The sequence below is a fragment of the Osmerus eperlanus genome, chromosome 7 (genome assembly GCF_963692335.1).
Source record: "Osmerus eperlanus chromosome 7, fOsmEpe2.1, whole genome shotgun sequence".
Taxonomy (NCBI): Eukaryota; Metazoa; Chordata; class Actinopteri; order Osmeriformes; family Osmeridae; genus Osmerus; species Osmerus eperlanus.
In genome coordinates, this window is record NC_085024.1 from 11,369,170 (window position 1) to 11,387,484 (window position 18,315).

Below are 18,315 nucleotides of genomic sequence, written 5' to 3' on the forward strand. Positions count from 1 at the left end.
ATTCAATCCAAACTTGTATCGACACATCACCTTGATTTTTTTTTTAGAAATTGTGTTTAGTCAGGCTGATGTCGTATCGGGGGACCTATATTTCCGGTCGGATGTACACTGCACACGGTAGTTCATCTGTTCGTGACGTTTATGGCGCCAGAAATCAAGGTTTTGGAGAAGGGGTGTGCGTAAACCAGCAAACAATGTCCCTGAATCTAGGAAGACATTAAGGATTATTGAATAGTTTCGTATTTTGTGTATAATACTTTTATGCTTACGTGAAAGAAACATATATTAAAATGGTGATGCTACGCAGCAGCAGTGGGGGCGCAGAACCAGCAACTCCGAAGAATCCTGACTTGGATATCAGCTCTGAGTTTCTGTCATTAGTTCCCGCTTCGCAGCGAAAGTCAACCAGGTTGAAAAGGGGCCTCGATGACAGCTGCAGCAGCCCAGAAAACAACACGCAAAATGTGAGTTTCTTTGGGAAAGCTCATAAGTTTTAAAGTGTATTTTGCTAGGACGTTAGCTACATAGCTTACGATGTCATGACGGAGAGCTTATAGGTTCAGCTGTGCTAGTGTTGTTGATCACTTTAGTTAGCATGCTAACTGTCTTTCGTGCGTGTGTGTTTATGTATGAACATGTACGAAGCTAAATCGAAAGAGACAGCTAACCTTAGATCGATTACAAGTTTGTCACTTTAAAATATACAGCTAAGTAAGACTGAGTAATCATGGATGTGTGGTCTGCCCAAACGCACAGGGTCATTTGGTGGTAAAGGAGGAGAACGGCAGGACCCGGGGAAGCCTGCAGACCAGGGGGCAGAGAGTCAAGCATGAGGTGTCATTTGCTGAAATGAATGGCAAGATTCCGCAGCACCCACAAGCAGAGAGCAAAACTAGCGAACATAGTACAAGGTGACTCCTGGCACATCACTGTCTCTGTTGTGAGGACCTCTTTGCAGGAAACGGTACGAGATAGTACTGTACTGTTCTGTACTTCAATGTCAAAATTATAACACCATTCCTCTGTCCTCAGAAGATCTCCAAGATTGCAGGGAGATGGGAAAGCATCTAGCGACAAGCAAGCAGGTAATTGGGTTTACGATGTAATGCAGCAGGTCGTTTTTGACAGCAACTTGAAAGCATTTTTTTTATTTGTGCTATTTCTATTTCCTATGGTCCAATTTACAGATGAGGTTGACGAAGAATCTACTCCTAAACGGACCCACTTTGGACTGCGTAGCAGGGACCAAGACAGTGCTGCACGACGCAGTTCCAGTATCACAAGATCCAAGAGGAACTCTAGAAATCAGTCTGTTCTTTATGACAGACTCATCACTAAGTACGACCACTGAACTCAATCCAGTAAAGCCACAAATGCCCCCTTGAAAGTGAAAAGTTAATGTAACAAAAGCTAATTTAATGGTTTAGCTATCATACACAGTTGTTGTTGAATAGATTCTATTTATTGTCAGGCCATTATGCTTCAGTTCAAAGAATATTTGATAAGTTAAGTTTCTTATTCTTCTCCACAGTACAGCTGAGGCTGTGTTGCAGAAAATGGACGACATGCAGAAAATGCGACGCCGGTTAAGAAGCAGGGACACTCAAGAGGAAGTAAGCTCCTGGTTTACACAAACGCACACACACACAAAGCCTGTCAGAGGGTTACCAAACAAAATTTGGATGGACACAGGTTAAAAGGTTATACATTGCTGTAGTAGAGGAACATTTTGAATGACTTTTTTGTATTTATTCTTGTAGCTTGGGATGTACACAAGGGCCAAGAGAAAGAGGTCCTCTGAGAGGACAGATGAGGAGAATGAAAACACTCAGAAGAAGGAGAACGGAGGTAAGTTTCAGATTGAGCTTTTTCACCTTCATCTACTGAGTTCTATTAGTCTTCTTGCTCTAAATCTACTCTGTTCAGCCACAGATTACAGTGAGGATGAGGTGGTAGAAGAAGATGAGGAAGGCAACAACGAGGCTGATGATGATGATGATAATGAGGACGATGGTGAAGATGAGGAGGGGGACAATCAGAAACGCTATGACTTCAGGCAGAGGAAAGCTGTGGTTCGCTACCAGGCTCCACAGGATGGTTCGTGATAATCAACACACAAAATGTGGAACTGAATAATGAGGAAAGCTTTACCTCCTACAATATATGTTACAGACCAAAAAATAGATTTTAGATTTTTTTTTTATAGTGCTGTCAGTTAAACGCGTTATTAACGGCGTTAACACAAACCGATTTTAACGGCGTCAATTTTTTTATCGCGAGATTTGTTCTTTTTGGCTTAGCAAACCTTGTAGTTTTTTTCACATGCTGTTGCAACAACTACTGGCGTTAGAAAAGCTACAACACCACACCGGCTCTAGCTAGACCGGAAACAAAACAACAGGCACGCCGCACACACTTGTTTGGGCTTGCAAGCCGGCTAAATAGTAGTAGGCTAACGTTACGTTTTGAGTAGATGGCGAGCGCTAGATGCCGAAATGGATGCCAATAAGATTCTAAATGGAAAGTTTACATTAAAAAGTTGCCAAATGGTTCCATTGACAAGACCAAAGTGATCTGTGTGTTTTGTCGTTGTGAACTGAGCTATCATCGCAGCACGTCCAGTCTGAAATACCACTTGATGGCCAAGCACACAGCTGATGCGAATTCTCCGCCCCTTCGTGAAAGCCAGGCGATTGCAATGTTGTTTTAAAAAAAAACATTTGCACTAAGCAATCCGATCCACTTTTCTATGTTGATAAGAGCATTAAAATGAGAAAAAATTATGGGACAAAAAGAAATCAAGGGACATTTAGAATAGATAAAAATTTGCGATTAATTGCGATTAATCGTAAGTTAACTATGACATTAATGCGATTAAATATTTTAATCGTTTGACAGCACTAATTTTTAATTTATATAATTTCCTTTAATATTGTTATTGTAGAGCCTTAATTTTAATATCTCTTAAGGAAAACAAATACAAATCTAATAATCCCCCATGCCTCTCCATTGCCAGAGCCCAGGAAACAGCCTATGTACTTCAAGGGTCACTCGTCCCCCGCCAGGACAAGGAGGCGGTTTAGGTTCAGCACTGCCGGGCCAAGGAGCCCCTACAACAGAAGGAGGAGCAGCAGGTATGTCAGCTGCAGCACCACACACACTACATACACCCTGAATACTGGAGGCATAGACCGTACCTCATATCTTCCACACATACACGATCACACTAGGCCTAGATCAGGTTTCACAAATGCAGACTAAGGATTGATCTAGGTCTGAGGAGTCCTATTAATGGACAATGTCACAATGTGTTTTGAAGGCTGACTAGAGTACAACGTATTCAGGAGACGGTGCTAATTGAACTGCCTTTTAACAAGACGTCAGTCTTTTATATTTATGTTGAATGCAGTAGAAAACCCTTGCAATATTCTTTTCTTGATGTGCCTTTTCTTGATGTGAATCCTTCGGAGTGGGTACGTTAAGCTGTTGGACCAGCCTTTAGCTGTTATTAGGACCTCCATAATGGGATAGGCACTGTGGTAGCTAGGCTGCATGGAGTGGGGTACTGTGTGTCCATTGGGTTAACATGTTGAAATAACCACGTCATGGTTCTTAGCTTAAGGCCATACAGTTGTCGTAGGAAGTGGGTCCATCTTTTATGACTAGTCGTTCCTAGCGTGACTCTGTGACTTTACCCTGATCCCAGTGAAACTGACAAATAGACTAATGTGCTTCTCTGCCCGTAGAAGACGACACGCCATCCACAGTAGCGACTCCACGTCTTCTTCCTCCTCTTCTTCCTCCTCGGACGAGGAGAAGTTCCACAGGAGAAGGAGCAAGAACAGAAACAGACCGATCAACAGGTGAAACGGTGATCGCTGCTTGGCCGGTTTCACCACAGGCATAACGAACACAGTGCTATCTGTCACTAAGATTCCTAATTCCACAGTTCTCCTGTAGTTAGTCTGGATGATGTTTCTTTTCCAATTGTGCGGTACTCATTCTTCCGCTGCATCCCAGGTGCCTGCCCATGAATTTGGTGAAGGAGGATCTGTTGGGGATCCACAAGGACAGGATGAAGATCGGGTCTAGTCTGGCCGACGTCGACCCCATGCAAATTGACCAGACGGTGAGTTTGGTTTCTTCCTGGTGGGAATTCATTCCATCAGTTCTTACTGAACCATGCAACATAACTTCCTGGACGTCACTTTGATTCAAAATGTTTCTAGATAGACTTATGCCAATTCCCTATGTGGGTTTTTCCAGGTGCGTTTTGACAGCATCGGGGGTCTGACCACACACATCTCGGCCCTGAAGGAAATGGTGGTCTTTCCTCTGCTCTACCCCGAGGTGTTTGAGAGGTTCAAGATCCAACCACCGAGGTAAAGAAACGATAGATGAACCGGGAAAGAACGACGCTGTGAATTTAAAGCTGCGTTCAAAAGCTGAAACTTGGATTGGAACTCTTAATGATTCGCTCATATGTTTAGGTATTCAAATAGGTTGCTTATGGTGTGCGTGTTTTTCCTCCTCCCCCTCAGGGGCTGTCTGTTTTACGGCCCACCGGGGACAGGGAAGACCCTGGTGGCGCGGGCGCTGTCTAACGAGTGCAGCCAGGGGGATAAGAAGGTGTCTTTTTTCATGAGGAAGGGAGCCGACTGTCTCAGCAAGTGGGTGGGAGAATCTGAGCGCCAGCTACGACTGCTCTTCGACCAGGTGAGGACCTCCCCGGCAGCAGCGCTGCCAGGAAACCTCCATGATGAACAAATCCCATTTCCTGGGGTGGTGGTGGTGGTGGGGGGAGGGGGGGGTCTGGGTGCTGGGGAGTGATGAGCAAGCATGTACGTACTAATCAAACCTATCAACTTTGCTGCTCCATTCCCTAGGCTTATCAGATGCGGCCAGCCATCATATTCTTCGATGAGATTGATGGCTTGGCTCCAGTCAGGTCCAGCAGGCAGGATCAGATACACAGGTGAGGTCACACACGAGTCACACCGTACACCTGCTGTCAGCTGCCCCAAGGTGCCCCAAAGTTATCGAAGAGGGATACAAAAATACTTGTTTTGCTATTTCTTTTATGGCTTTATTGGACAGAGACAGTTACAAAGAGACAGGAAATGTATGGGAGAGAGAGAGGGGAAGACATGCAGAAATGGCCCAAACCGGATTTGAACCCGGGCAGCTGCGTTAGGGCCTCAGTCCATATGGTACGCACCCAACCTGGTGAGCTACCAGGGCTAAAAATTATTTAGATAAATAAGTATCGTTTTCGATAATCGAGATAAAAAAAATTATATTGGAAACCCAGTTCCATATGTGCAGAAGACTTGGGCTGACGTAGCCTCAGCGTCCTAGCTGATGCGCGTCTCTGTGCTGTGTGGTTCACTGCAGCTCCATCGTGTCCACCCTGCTGGCCCTGATGGACGGGCTGGACAGCCGTGGAGAGGTGGTGGTGATCGGAGCCACCAACCGACTGGACTCCATCGACCCCGCCCTGAGGCGGCCCGGGCGCTTCGACAGGGAGTTCCTGTTCGGTCTCCCAGACAGAGAAGTAGGAAGACACACAAAGATGATTCATGATCTGTAGTTTTATCTTTTATGGGGGGGGGGCTATATTTCTTACTCATGCTTCTCTGTATGGAGGCTGTTTCTGGCAAATGAATGTCACACCGAACTCCTCAGGATAACATACCATGCAGTGAAATGTCACGATGGCGGTGTAATGTTTGAATCATTTGACCTGGCCTCCGCAGGCACGCAAGGACATTTTGAAGATCCACACCAGACAGTGGGACCCTCAACCATCTGATGCTTTCATGGAGGAACTGGCAGACAAGTGTGTTGGTATGTCCAACTTTGATTAAAAAATGACTTGCACTCTATGAAAGTCCTCATATGAGGCCTGACTTCCCAGTCTACACCTACGCAAAGAATGTCAATGGAGATTTTCCCTCAAAAGTGAATCTTTGCTCTATACTAGATTTACTAATCTGGGAAACCATTACTGAAGTGAAACTGTTAAAGCAGTACTAGAGGGGATCCACACAGACAAGTTCTCACAACCCCCCTCGTCTCCTAGGATACTGCGGTGCCGACATCAAGGCGGTGTGTGGCGAGGCGGCGCTGTGCGCCCTGAGGAGGCGCTACCCTCAGATCTACTCCTCCTCCCAGAAGCTCCTGCTCGACGTCTCCACCATCTGCATCGGCTCCCGGGACTTCCTGTCGGCCATGCGTCGGACCGTGCCCGCCTCCCAGAGGGCCGTGGCCAGTCCAGTCAAGGCGCTGACGCCGGTGGTGCAACCGTTGATGGGCGCGGCCCTGAAGAATGTTCTGGAAGTTCTCGGAAAGCTCTTCCCCCACGTTGAACAGGGGCTCAAGAGGGAGAAGGATTCCGGTAGGTCAAGAATGACAAAATGGTGCTGTTTCGCACCATTAAATATACTCCCTTGTAGTTTTGTAATGGTACAATCTTTCTAGCTTTGCAAGACAACAAGGGAAAGAAAAAACCCCGATGTGAAGCAGTGTGCCTATGATGTAATCTACATCTTTGTGTCTCTGGTACAGGTGTTCCTGGAGGTGTGTTTGAGGATGATCTGATGTTCAGTGAGGACGAGGACTCCATCGTTAGCCCTAAGGACCTCCATCACCCTCTGCCCAGGCCAGCCAGAGAGTTCCTGAGCTTCCACAGGTGGGCCACAGTTTGACTCTTCTGTCTAGAGCTCTCACGTTGGAAAGTACCAAGCTATCCTTTTGCGCGGTATAGTAATCACACGTGCTAACATCTGTCTCCCTCTTTCACTTTCTCTCCCTGCGTCTCTCCTTCCCTCCCTGCGTCTCTCCAGGAGTGTGTTGAGCCAGCCCACCTCCTACCGCCCACGGCTGCTGCTGTCGGGTCGCCCCGGGTCGGGTCAGAGCGCCCATCTGGCCCCGGCCGTGCTCCACGCCCTGGAGAAGTTCAGCGTGTACACCCTGGACGTGGCCGTGCTGCTGGGGGTCAGCTCCACCAGCCCCGAGGAGGCCTGTGCCCAGGTTGGTATAGGGATAGTCCCAGGCCCTCTGGAGGTCATCTTTGTGATTTTGCTCCTAATGTGGTCTGGTACAGTCTGTTGGACTTTGTTTTTCAAAACTGCAGACTAAAGACCAAGAAAACCATATTTTCCTCTCTCTCCCCTCCTCTCTTTCTCTCCTCCTGTCTCCATCTCTTTCTTTGTTTCTGTCCTGTAGATATTCTGCGAGGCTAAGCGTACGTCCCCCAGCATCCTGTATATGCCCCACATCCAGCAGTGGTGGGTGACCATGGGCGCTGCCCTGAGAGCCACCTTCCTCAGCCTGCTCAGCACCATCCCCTCCTTCTCCCCTGTGCTGCTGCTGGCCACCTGCAGCCTGCCGCATGCAGACCTGGCCTACGAGGTCTGACACCACACATGACCACACACACCCTGCAGCCTGCTCCACACAGACCAATCCCACTTTATACACGCACCCTGCCCCAAAGCTAACCTGTGTTGTCTGTCCTTGTTCAGATCCAGGACCTGTTTCGTATGGAGTACGGGGAGGTCTACCACATCCAGCCCCCAACCCAGAAGGAGAGGAGGAACTTCTTTGAAGACCTTATCCTCAACCAAGCAGCCAAAGCCCCCGTGTCAAAGAGAAAAGCAGGTAAGATGCTCTAGTACATACTTTTTATTTATTTTTTATTATTAAACCTAAACAGTCAACAACAATGTTTTTGCGCCTCATTTGAAACATTGAGTGAGCATGTATACTTGATTTAACAACAGTTAGTTCCGACCAAGTAATTTGATTGGACAAGAGGCATTCCACAAGTGCTGATATTTGGCAATAACAGCACTGGTAATTTTAACTACACTTGTATCACCAGCACTAGTCCATTTTGTGAAAACAACGTTTGTGTTGCTTGGCAACAGTACAGAGGAGTTGTGGAACTATCTTTTGTGTTGGCCAAATAAATGATAAAATAATCAAACAAACATAATTGTAATTGCACTTGTAAGACTGTTGTATACAAGCCATATCACCCTCGAGGTTGTGCGTTATTTCTGAATATCAGCACAATATTCAGCTACAACACACTCTTGGGATATCACTTTCATTTACAAGGACCCTAACGTTTGCCCTTGCTGTCCCTTCCTCCAGCGTTACAGGCCCTGGAGGTGCTACCAGTGGCCCCCGCGCCCCCCCCTCGCCAGCTGACCGAGAAGGAGCAGCAGCGGCTGGAGGAACAGGAAGAGGACACTCTCAGGGAGCTCCGCCTCTTCCTGCGGGATGTCACCAACCGGCTGTCTCTTGACAAGCGATTCAAGGCCTTCACCAAGCCTGTGGACCTGGGGGAGGTGAGTGTCTGGGGTGGGTGCTGGTGACATTTCTCAGTTCTAATGGTGATTAGACTCAGTGTCAAGAGCTTATGTGGAGCGAACTGAGTGTTGCTCTGTCTACAGTTATTGTGATTTAGTGCTCGTGCCATTTGTTGTATATTCTTTATTTATATAAAATTAGTTTATTTTATTTATTATTTTTGTTGCCTTGTGATTTATGCTGGATGTTGCCTTACCTTGTCTTAAGAATTTTGTTACCCAGAATGACCTGAGTTATGAGGTGCATATGACAAAGGAAACTCTGAGAACTTTGATGTGAATGGTCCATGCACAGTCTCCTGTACAGAGGAGTGGACAAGTGTACACTTCAGATGGTGTCACCGCCATCATTTACAGATCAAATCCAGTCCACACTCGTTAACAGATCTGGTGGTGATCCTGTGTTTTAATTATAATTCTTTTTACTTTTTCCTCCGGGCCAGGTTCCAGACTATGCTACAGTGATCAAGCAGCCTATGGACCTGTCCACCATCATCTCCAGAATCGACCTGCACAAGTACGGGACTGCCAAGGAGTTCCTCCACGAAGTGGACCTCATCTGGCAGAACGCCCTTGAGTACAACCCTGACAGAGACCCTTCAGGTAGGAAAGTTCCCAACACCTCACAAGACAATATTGTTCTCACAATATCATCAATTTTATTTTACAGTAACATTGTCATGATGGTGTGCATTGAGATTGCTTAATTGCTAAAACTAAAACGACTAAACGTCAAAGTGTGTTTGTTCTTCCAGACCGTCAGATTCGCCAGCGTGCCTGCGCTCTGAAGGACACGGTCCACGCCATCATCCGAGATGAGCTGGACGAAGACTTTGAGAAGATCTGTGAAGACATCAAGGAGTCACGCAGCACAAGAGGTGAGTGTGCTTCGTGTTTCTTGTCTGGAAAGACCCTCAATACGCTTTCTCAGCTGTTGCGGAGTAAAGGTAGTCTAGACCATTTCAACAAAACTGTCATTAAGTGTTTAGTAAATGCAGCCCTGTAGAGTCGGTGTCTCAAAAAGTCCCTGAGACAGCCTCCTCTGTGTTCCCTGTAGGCTGCTCAAAGTCAAGGTTCGCTCCGTCCTACTACCATGTCCTGCCCAGACAGCCCCAGGCAGTGGAGCCCCCCACCACTGAGGCTGCCCCGCCCAGAGAGCCACAGGCCTCTCCTGCAGTCGCCAGCACTCCTCGACACCCAGGTCAACACCTACTAATGCTCCTGGGAATACCAGCAATACAGAACTACAATACCACTATACCCAATATCACTAATCAACCTGATATCTAGCTATATATGTGTTATGTGTATTTGTCTGTGGTTCTTTAGGTCCCTTTTAGGAAGGGTACGGTACATTAAGAAGATGCTTCCTTCTTTTTCAGTCCTCTACGAGAGGTTGCAATCCTAACTGGTTAATTCAAAGTCCTTGAGTCTTGTTCCAGTGTTTCTCAAAGGGACTTGTTCCCACAGCAGCCTATAGGAGGAAGAGGAGGAAGGGCCGCTGGTGCAACGGCTACCTGACCAGGAAGAAGGCTTCTCCTCACGCATCCAAAGACGACTCAAACCTGCCTGACTCTGGGGAAGACGAGGAGGAGGAGGAGGAAGAGGAGGCTGACGGAAAAGGGATGGAGAGTGAGGAGGAGCCTGTCGCCGTTGTTTCGGAGCAGGACACAGAGGGAGTTGATACTGAGCATGCCCAGACGGAGCAGGAGAGCCAGCCAATGGAGGAGGAGGAAGCTGGGGAGATGGCCACTCGAGAACCTGCAGAGAGGGACGAAGCAAACAGCCATGCGCCAGGGGAGGGGGGAGACGGGAACAGCCAGGCTGCAGTAGAAGGGGGAGAGCAGACCAGCCAGGCTACATTGGAAGGGGGAGAAAGGAACAGCCAAGCGTCAACGAAGGGCGGAGACCAGAGGAGCTGTTCCCCCTCTGAAGCGGGAGACCAGAAGTTCCATGGCCCAGTAGAGGGAGGGGATCAGAGCAGCCAGAGCCCGTCAGACAAAGGAGACCAGGGCCAGAAGTCCACCACTCAGATCACTGAACCTGAGACACTAAAGCCAGCTGTGGAGGAGGAAGCTAGTACAGGTTAGTGCTAAAACATAACCACTGCCAAGTCACCAAGTGCTTTGCTTGTGCCAGGAATGCTGCTGGCTAAGTGCTGTTTGTTAATATGTTCATGGACTCCAGTAAGTCCCGTTTTTGTGTGTCATGTCTCAGAGAAGGGCACAAGGCGTATGACCCGTGGCCTGAAGAGCCAAGTTCTGCAACAGCAGATGATCGATGTGGACAAAGCCCTGGAGATCCTGGACCAGAAGATACCCCCATTCGTCGTGGACAGAGATAAGCTTAAGGTGAAATATCGCTGCCATGCTTCTCCAGCAAGGAACATTTCCCATTCAGATAAATCAGCCTCTGCTGTATTGTGGTCAGTTGGCATAGAAGCCGCTTTCTTGTGTTTCAGGAGCTGCTACTGAGAGTGGTTTCGAAAACAGAGGGCTATGAGGTCTACCAGCTAGAGAAGCTATACGCTCTGCTGTCTCAAAGCATCTACAGACACCGCAGAGACTATGACAAGACCAGTCTCCTACAGGTTGGTTGTTTATTCAGTTATTCTGCCTTTTCATAATGTTGACATCAAATCTAAAACAGGCCTGTAATCAACATACAGGATATCTGAATGTGTATGGACAGCTGTGGTGCACAGCTAACAATGAAGAACACTGCAGTTTCCAATTGTCCACTTTCATAAAAATGTAGATGTGAGAGGAGATTTTAATTAAACATTCAAAGAGACCTCACATCTTTTTTTCTTGTGTGAAACCACCAAATTGTGTTATTGCAAATAATTTCATTTGTGTTTATGCATTTTGGCCTGTATTTGTTTCTTTCTAGGAGATGGAGAAAGAAATTGAAGATTTTTGCTAGTCATGATGATGTGACCTGCTAAAAGGACCCAGACATTTTTGCTTAAAAATGTATGAATTTTGATAGAAATATACAGATTGTATTTTGTGTATTTCCTATGAATTTGTATGTTTTTTATTATTGTTTAATTAAAGGTTTTGACACATTTGAATAGAGTGGTGTTTCTCTTCTTACTCTTAAATGTGTCACGCAACAGTGTACTGTCACAAAAAAAAACAATTTCACCTGTGCTGCTGACTTAGGAGAGGATTCTGAGGCTGAGACATGAGGTATGTCAGACATATATGCTGACCAAGCAGTGTGACTAAAAATAACCCATTCTTCACCAGCCTGTTGATAAATTATGTTGGGCTTTGCTTTTACTGACCGAATTCCAGTGGATATGGCTGTGCTTGTGAATGTTTCTTTCTGGAGTTAATTTATTTTTTACTGAAGGGATCAAAATGGAGGCGGCTAAGCCTAGTGAAATAAAGTTGAAGTGGTACAGTACTAATTTGTGTATTGTCTCTTTACTCCTGAAAAGGAAAAGTGCAAGGAAATATTTTAAAATTGAAAGCGGCATGTTGCCAGGTCATGTGAGGTCTGCTACTTTGCACTGTCAAATAAATTATACCACGAACTCAATCGAGTCTTATGTCAAGGTTGCTTATTACAAGAACATGAAACATGATTTAACACATTAGACTTTGATTTTGTCCACTGCAGAGTCGCTGTGGAATGACGTCAATACGTATCACATTGAATGATGACGCCGTTTCATCATTAAAACTGCCATTAAAAAGATATGAAATTTAGGTTTGTTGATACATTGCAGGACTACATGTGACAGACTTAGTTCACCTTTTGAGCTTGTTAGTGTTTCAACAAGTTTGTTAAGCCGTAGCAGTCAGAAAGTAACTGTTGAGCAAGGGAGAATGTCAAATTCGAGCATCTGCAGACAGCGGTAGACTGGATTCGGCTGACTCCCCTCCACGCACTGTCTCGGAAGACCCGCTAGCCTGCGAGTACTGCAGTCCGGCCAGGCGCGGGCTAAACGTCATGCCGAGGGCTCGCTAACCGCAGACCAGAACACATTTAAGACGCTGACCCCCACTGTTGCTGTAAGCTATGCTTGTTTTCATAAGTTAGCTAGCTGTTGAGCTAGCTTGCTATCAGACCAACGTTAACGTTACCTGACTGCATAGAGTGTCAGACAGTGCACCTATGGTGCTATGAAAGAGTACTGCTAGCATTTTGGATAAGCTAACTATAGCTAGCTAGTAGTTATGTATTGTACAGTAAGCATAGCTATTGCTTTATCGTTTTACAGTATAATGGTTGATATTACCATTACCATAAGAACATGTGATGAGTTTTATTAAACTATAAACTGTAGACACCTGACAAGTTTACATTTACAAGTTGAGTACACAGTGCAATAAATTATTTTATATCACTGTCATTGTCTATGTAGAAACAATGCTTTAAACAGATATCAAAAGGATGACATTCCACAGTTGTATTTCAGAAGTAATACAGATGGAACTGATCTTGCATCTGCTCTCATGTGTTTCAGCAGGAACATGAGGATGTGAATCCAACCATCTGCTTCCCAAAGACCCAAGTTGGAGGCCAAGTAGATTATTCTTCTCTCAGTTTCCCCAAGGAGTGTGAACAATGTCCAGCAGGAGGAAGTCAACCACACCTTGCATGTTGCTGCCATCTGATGTGGAGGAGCAAGAGGACCCAGACATGGAGGTGAGCGAGGAGAGTGTTGGAGGTACGGATGGCTCCTCTGAGAAACCTGCTGAAGCCCTTGGTCCAGCTGAACCAGACGCAGGTGAGGAATTAGACGATCAATATTTGCTCTTAGTGGACAACATAAAATATACATAACACCTAGCCCAATTGTGATATTCTGATAACTCGTATCTCTTGTTCTCTGATTGAACTCAAAGCCTCTTTTCATTCCATGTGTATTTCCAGAGCATGACACCAGTCCACCTGAGGGGGAGGACAGTGTCATTCTTGGAGCAGTCAGATGTAGCAACCATTCAGAGGAGTCCATCAGTGACCTCATTATGGATGGGGGGTTTGTGGAGCCAGATGCTGATGGGAGCGAAGACCCAACCGTAGCTGCAATTTCCCTCAGCAAGACTCCCATTATGAAGATGAAGAGCAAATCCGAATCCAAGAGGATTGCGCTGTCTCTGAAAGCGGCGGAGGAGAGTGATGGCGTCGGGGAGAGTGAGGGAGAGCAGGAGCCGATTGAAGCGCCTCTGGGCTCCCTCACGCCGGCAGAGCTGATGAGTCCGCTGCTTCATGGCGAGGCGCTAAAACCTGGCCTTCTGCTTAACTTCCCCACCAGCGCTGACCACAAGCAGAAATCCGTGCTGAACTCAGCCTCGATGCTGCCAGCAGGCCTTGCCCAGGTGCTGTCAGCCCTGCAGGCCCAGCAGAGCGCTGCCCAGGCCCAGCTCCTCATCCCCTTGAGCAGCATCCCCTCCTACAACGCAGCCATGGACACCAACACTCTACTGGTCAACACTTACAAGAGGTTCCCTTACCCCTCGATGGCAGAGATCCTTGGTCTGGCCTCCCAGACTAAGTTCAGTGAAGAGCAGATCAAGATCTGGTTCTCGGCCCAGCGGCTGAAGCATGGAGTGAGCTGGACCCCGGAGGAAGTGGAGGATGCCAGGAGGAAGCAGTTTAATGGCACGGTGCATACAGTACCCCAGACCATTACAGTCATCCCGGCACACCATCTCTCTGCAGCAGGCAACGGCCTTCAGTCCATCCTCCAGACCTGCCAGATCGTGGGCCAGCCCGGCCTGGTGTTCACCCAGGTGGGCACCACCAGTAGCTTGCCTGTCACCACCCCCATCACCTTGACAGTGGCTGGGGTCCCCAACCAGAGCAATACCCCTAAGGCCTGCTCAAGCCAAACTAGCCCAGCAGGTAGTGAGTTGAAGAGGGCCACCACAGTCCAGCCCCCTTCTCTGACCCCCCAGGAGAACTCCGCCCTCAGCGCCGACCATTTCGGGATGCGACCCAAAAAGTCGAAGGAGCAGTTGGCGGAGCTGAAGGCCAGCTACCTGCGCAACCACTTTGCCAGTGACGCTGAGATTGCCCGTCTGATGAAGCTGACCAACCTGACGAAGGGGGAGATTAAGAAGTGGTTCAGCGACACACGCTACAACCAGCGCAACTCCAAGAACAGCCACGTCATTGTGTTCCACGACGGCAACCGAGGCGGTGGAGGTGGCAATGCCACCATCGTCATCGACTCCAGCGATGAGACTCCTCAGTCCCCTCCCCACGCAATTCTGCCACCGGTCAAGGAGACACGACCCAAAACCTGGAACCCCTTCCCAGACTTCACCTTGCAGAAGTTCAAGGAGAAGACTCCAGAGCAGCTGGTGGTCCTGGAGGAAAGCTACCAGAAGTGCGACATGCCCTCCGACGAGGAGCTGAGCCGGCTGAGGACGGAGACCAAGCTGACGCGGCGAGAGATCGATGCCTGGTTCACGGAGAAGAGGAAGACCTTAGCTCCCTTGGCAGCTGCTGCCGCTGAATCCCCTGAACCAGGTGGCGAGCAGATGGATCAAGAGGCAGCTGGCACCTCTCCCTCATCCTCCAGGAAGGGCAGTCAGACCCCACCAGGGGGCAGGCGAGCCAGCAGGGACAAGGTGGTTAAGAAGAGCCCCGAGCAGCTCCACGTCCTGAAGAGCACCTTCGTCCGAACCCAGTGGCCCTCAGCCGAGGACTACGACAGGCTTGCCAAGGAGAGTGGCCTGCCCAGGTCCTACATCGTCAACTGGTTCGGAGACTCGCGCTACGCGTGGAAGAACGGAAACCTCAAGTGGTTCTTCTTTTACCAAAGCGGCAACGTGGAGGGCATCAACGGCAACAAGAACAGGAAGCGGCGGGTCCGGAACCGCGGCTGGGGACGTTCCCGGAGCAGGAGGGCCAAAAGGTCCACTGGCGTGGAGAAGTCCCCACCTGTCAAGTTTAAGACAGGCAGGGACATCCTGAAGGAGTACTATCTCAAGCACAAGTACCTGAACGAGCAGGACCTGGACGAGCTGGTGGCCAAGTCCAACATGGGATATGAGCAGGTGAGAGAGTGGTTCGCCGAGGTCCAGCGACGGGAGGACATGGGGACGGACCCGTTTGAGGGAGCTACTGAGAACGATGAACAGGAGGGAGGGGAGGACCGAGAGGAGAGGGAGGGGGCAGAGCTAGCACCCGAAGAGCAAAGCAGCACAGTGGTGGAAGAGGAGGATGATGAAGAGGATGATGAAGATGACACTGATGATAGCGAGGCCTGGGAGCCTTCTCGGGGGGTCAGGAGGTCAATGTCGGGCCCAGAGGACCAGTGATGGTCAGATGATCCCAGAAATCCAACAGCACAACACAAAGTAACCAACAGACTGACAATAATCTGTATTTTAAAGGGCACCAACTGAATAGGTCCCTGGTGTAAACACACAAAACAAGCACCTTTTACACTTAGTGTTGTGTAGATGTATTTGTTTGTCTTGCTAATACTACCAGTTGTTACACAGAGAGTGGACATGACAAGATCAGATGTTTTAATATTGGAAAGAAACTATTCGTTATGGCTAATGAAAAATCGAAAAACCTTGATTTAATCACCCCATGTATATATTTATGTGCATAGAAGTTATATATGTTAACTTCTCTATGTCAGTGAAAGACAGTAAAAACCTTCCAGTGAATCATTTGGAACATGATGAGGATGTTCCGTTGGAAGTTATGGGATGCAAGGAACGGCTGTGCCAAAGTAAATTGAATGTGTTGGTATCTGTGCTACAGATGAGCTGGTAGCCGGAGGTACAGCATAGCATGGCCTCTTTGGGTGAATTGACATTTGTAGTACAGACAGACGTGCACTTTTTATTTTCCATCACTTGATGAACGTGTGGTGGAATCAAATCTTGATTGGGCACCTTAGATCTCTTACACCATTAAATGGCTGTGAGAGACCAGATCTGTTTTCTATGAACTAACCAGTATTTTGCCTTTTTTTAGTCCTTTGATTGTAAGTTCAAGAGGATGAACCACACTGACTGCCCCTGTTGATGTTTCAAATACAAGTCCAGATCGGATATTCATTCAGCACAATAGATCATTATTAACTATGGCCTAGCTGCTTTTAACAGCATTTAACTATTGACATTGTACCAGTGTCCACATTTATGAAGCTTTGCTGCCTTGAAGTTTGCATGAATTTTGCATTCATTTAGCATTTGTTATAAAATAAGCTTTATGCAAGTTCAAAAGAGTAAGCTTCAAAATGTTTTCAAATTTATGTCCAAATGCATGTTTGTGTACTAACATTGCTTTTATTTTGTCCGTGTGCAGAGGGCTCTCTTTGACACTTATTGCAATCTAAATACCAGTTTACTTTGTGTGATTTTCTTTAGTCAGCTTTTTCCATTTCTGTAAGCTGTCCTAAATGTCCTAAAAGCCTGTTGGATTGCTGCCTGCTAAACGGTTGAATATATTAATGAGGTAAAGACTGGATATAAACCTTTGGCCTGAGATCTAAAGCTAAATGAAGCCTGGCTCATTAAAGTGAGCTCAAGTAAACTGTGGAACAGATTCTTATCTGAGATGATTCACCAAATACTGTGGTCTTACCACCACTCTGACCCTGACATCCAAATGAGGGATGGTTTCAGCACCTTTCGAAGAGACACACCTCTGTGCCTGACAGTACTACACATGGCTCATTAATTTTTTAAGGGGAATTTAACGGATAAGCACTTGGAGGAAAGAATGCCTTCTGCTCAAAACGTTTTGATGTTTTGCATGAGCGTCGAGCATACAAGGTGCTTGTGTGCATTTGCTCAAAAGTTTGCATGGACGCTTACTTGTACTGAAGTATATATAGATAGAGATGTCTATGGCCCTGTCTGAATTCTCTGAAAATGCGTCCTTCCTACCCACCTTTTATGTTATAATAGGTTATCCCACATCCTTCTCTACACAACAGTTTCCTAATATCAATGTACAGTTAGGGTTCTGTCTAAGCAAGGGAGATATAAGGTTGCATTTTAGAGAATTTTTATGGGACTGTCGATGCCCCATGAAGTTGAATTTTGAGACTCCATGTCCTTAATTCTATAGTGCATGCAATAATCAAAACAGGAGAGCTGATTTTGTAAATATAATATTTGATGTATTTGTATTAAGTAGCCCCCATTTTGTATGTTTCTATTTATGATCATGATGAATCCTGTCTTAAGTGTACGACATTGATTTAAATGTACAGGTTTTTGAAATGGATAACGTTTTAGAGCTGTAGTCCTTTTGCAGTGTTCCCTGTGGCTTTGTGTTACACACCTGTCAGCAACACTATGTGTACAAGTTACTCCTGTACAGTAGATCAAATGTGTCTATAGAAGTTACTATTGTCTTATACAAGTAGGTAGAAGTACTGTCCTCTTTGCAATTTTTGCAATTTTTCTGTATTTACAAGGAATTATTTAGTAGTGAGCCGAAGTTGAATACAAAAATGACTTTTAAGAATGTGTCTGACCAGAACTTTAGACATTAACATTACAGACTGCACAGTTACTTTTCCCTCTCTATTTAATTGGAGCTCTAACTACAGATTGGATAATGCATTTCTTTTCGCAGCTTTATTTATTTATAGTAAAGACTTTGTTTTCAGAAAATATTTTGTCACAATGTTAAGTTTCTTGTTTGTGTCAAGATTTGAGGAAAACGGGAAAGATGGTTGCAAACTTCGAAATATAAACCACGGAGATATGTTACTTTGGAGCTTTGAAATTGAAAATGTGTTGGGGGGGCACTGGCAAACACTATTGGAATCAGCTTTATCCCATGAGAGATAGACTTTGTACAATGCATTTATTAAGTCTGAATCTTTGGTTAGACAAAATTTATATTTTATACTTGTTTGAGGACAAAATAAAGTACATTTCGATTAAAATACATTAATGCATTGGTCGTCATTTGTAAACGGAAACCTCTCGTCTAA

General features: G+C 46.4%; 3 protein-coding genes across 5 annotated transcripts in view; all 3 read left to right on the plus strand.

The window, feature by feature from the left end:
- LOC134023030 (interleukin-1 receptor type 2-like) overlaps positions 1-18,315 on the plus strand; it is a 209,044-nt gene that overhangs the window by 179,965 nt on the left and 10,764 nt on the right.
- LOC134023019 (ATPase family AAA domain-containing protein 2-like) lies at positions 132-11,454 on the plus strand. Of its 2 annotated transcripts, none has more exons than XM_062464819.1 (28): positions 132-464; positions 757-911; positions 1,033-1,085; positions 1,188-1,338; positions 1,532-1,613; positions 1,761-1,848; positions 1,927-2,097; positions 3,017-3,134; positions 3,747-3,863; positions 4,021-4,129; positions 4,267-4,382; positions 4,542-4,716; positions 4,887-4,975; positions 5,395-5,554; positions 5,757-5,847; positions 6,083-6,397; positions 6,568-6,691; positions 6,846-7,032; positions 7,228-7,413; positions 7,527-7,662; positions 8,161-8,357; positions 8,822-8,981; positions 9,134-9,256; positions 9,436-9,579; positions 9,849-10,463; positions 10,596-10,729; positions 10,840-10,968; positions 11,271-11,454. In XM_062464819.1, the coding sequence occupies exons 1-28, from the start codon at positions 291-293 to the stop codon at positions 11,301-11,303; spliced, it is 4,332 nt and encodes a 1,443-aa protein (XP_062320803.1). In that variant the 5' UTR covers positions 132-290; the 3' UTR covers positions 11,304-11,454. The 2 variants fall into 2 exon arrangements, with proteins under 2 accessions (XP_062320803.1, XP_062320804.1); XM_062464820.1 differs by having other exon boundaries at positions 9,852-10,463.
- Positions 12,059-18,271, plus strand: LOC134023020 (zinc fingers and homeoboxes protein 1-like). Of its 2 annotated transcripts, none has more exons than XM_062464821.1 (3): positions 12,059-12,403; positions 12,859-13,122; positions 13,269-18,271. In XM_062464821.1, exons 2-3 carry the CDS (start codon positions 12,960-12,962, stop codon positions 15,662-15,664), a joined length of 2,559 nt encoding a protein of 852 aa, XP_062320805.1. In that variant the 5' UTR covers positions 12,059-12,403; positions 12,859-12,959; the 3' UTR covers positions 15,665-18,271. The 2 variants fall into 2 exon arrangements, with proteins under 2 accessions (XP_062320805.1, XP_062320806.1); XM_062464822.1 differs by having other exon boundaries at positions 12,862-13,122.

Bases quoted from the DNA above. Each gene is read 5' to 3' on its own strand.
- LOC134023020 (XM_062464821.1), top strand. From the start codon at position 12,960: ATGTCCAGCAGGAGGAAGTCAACCACACCTTGCATGTTGCTGCCATCT. The intron at 13,123-13,268 runs GTGAGGAATTAG...GTGTATTTCCAG, and splicing joins TCCAGCTGAACCAGACGCAG to AGCATGACACCAGTCCACCT.
- LOC134023019 (XM_062464819.1), top strand. From the start codon at position 291: ATGGTGATGCTACGCAGCAGCAGTGGGGGCGCAGAACCAGCAACTCCG. The intron at 1,614-1,760 runs GTAAGCTCCTGG...TTATTCTTGTAG, and splicing joins GCAGGGACACTCAAGAGGAA to CTTGGGATGTACACAAGGGC. The intron at 1,849-1,926 runs GTAAGTTTCAGA...TACTCTGTTCAG, and splicing joins TCAGAAGAAGGAGAACGGAG to CCACAGATTACAGTGAGGAT.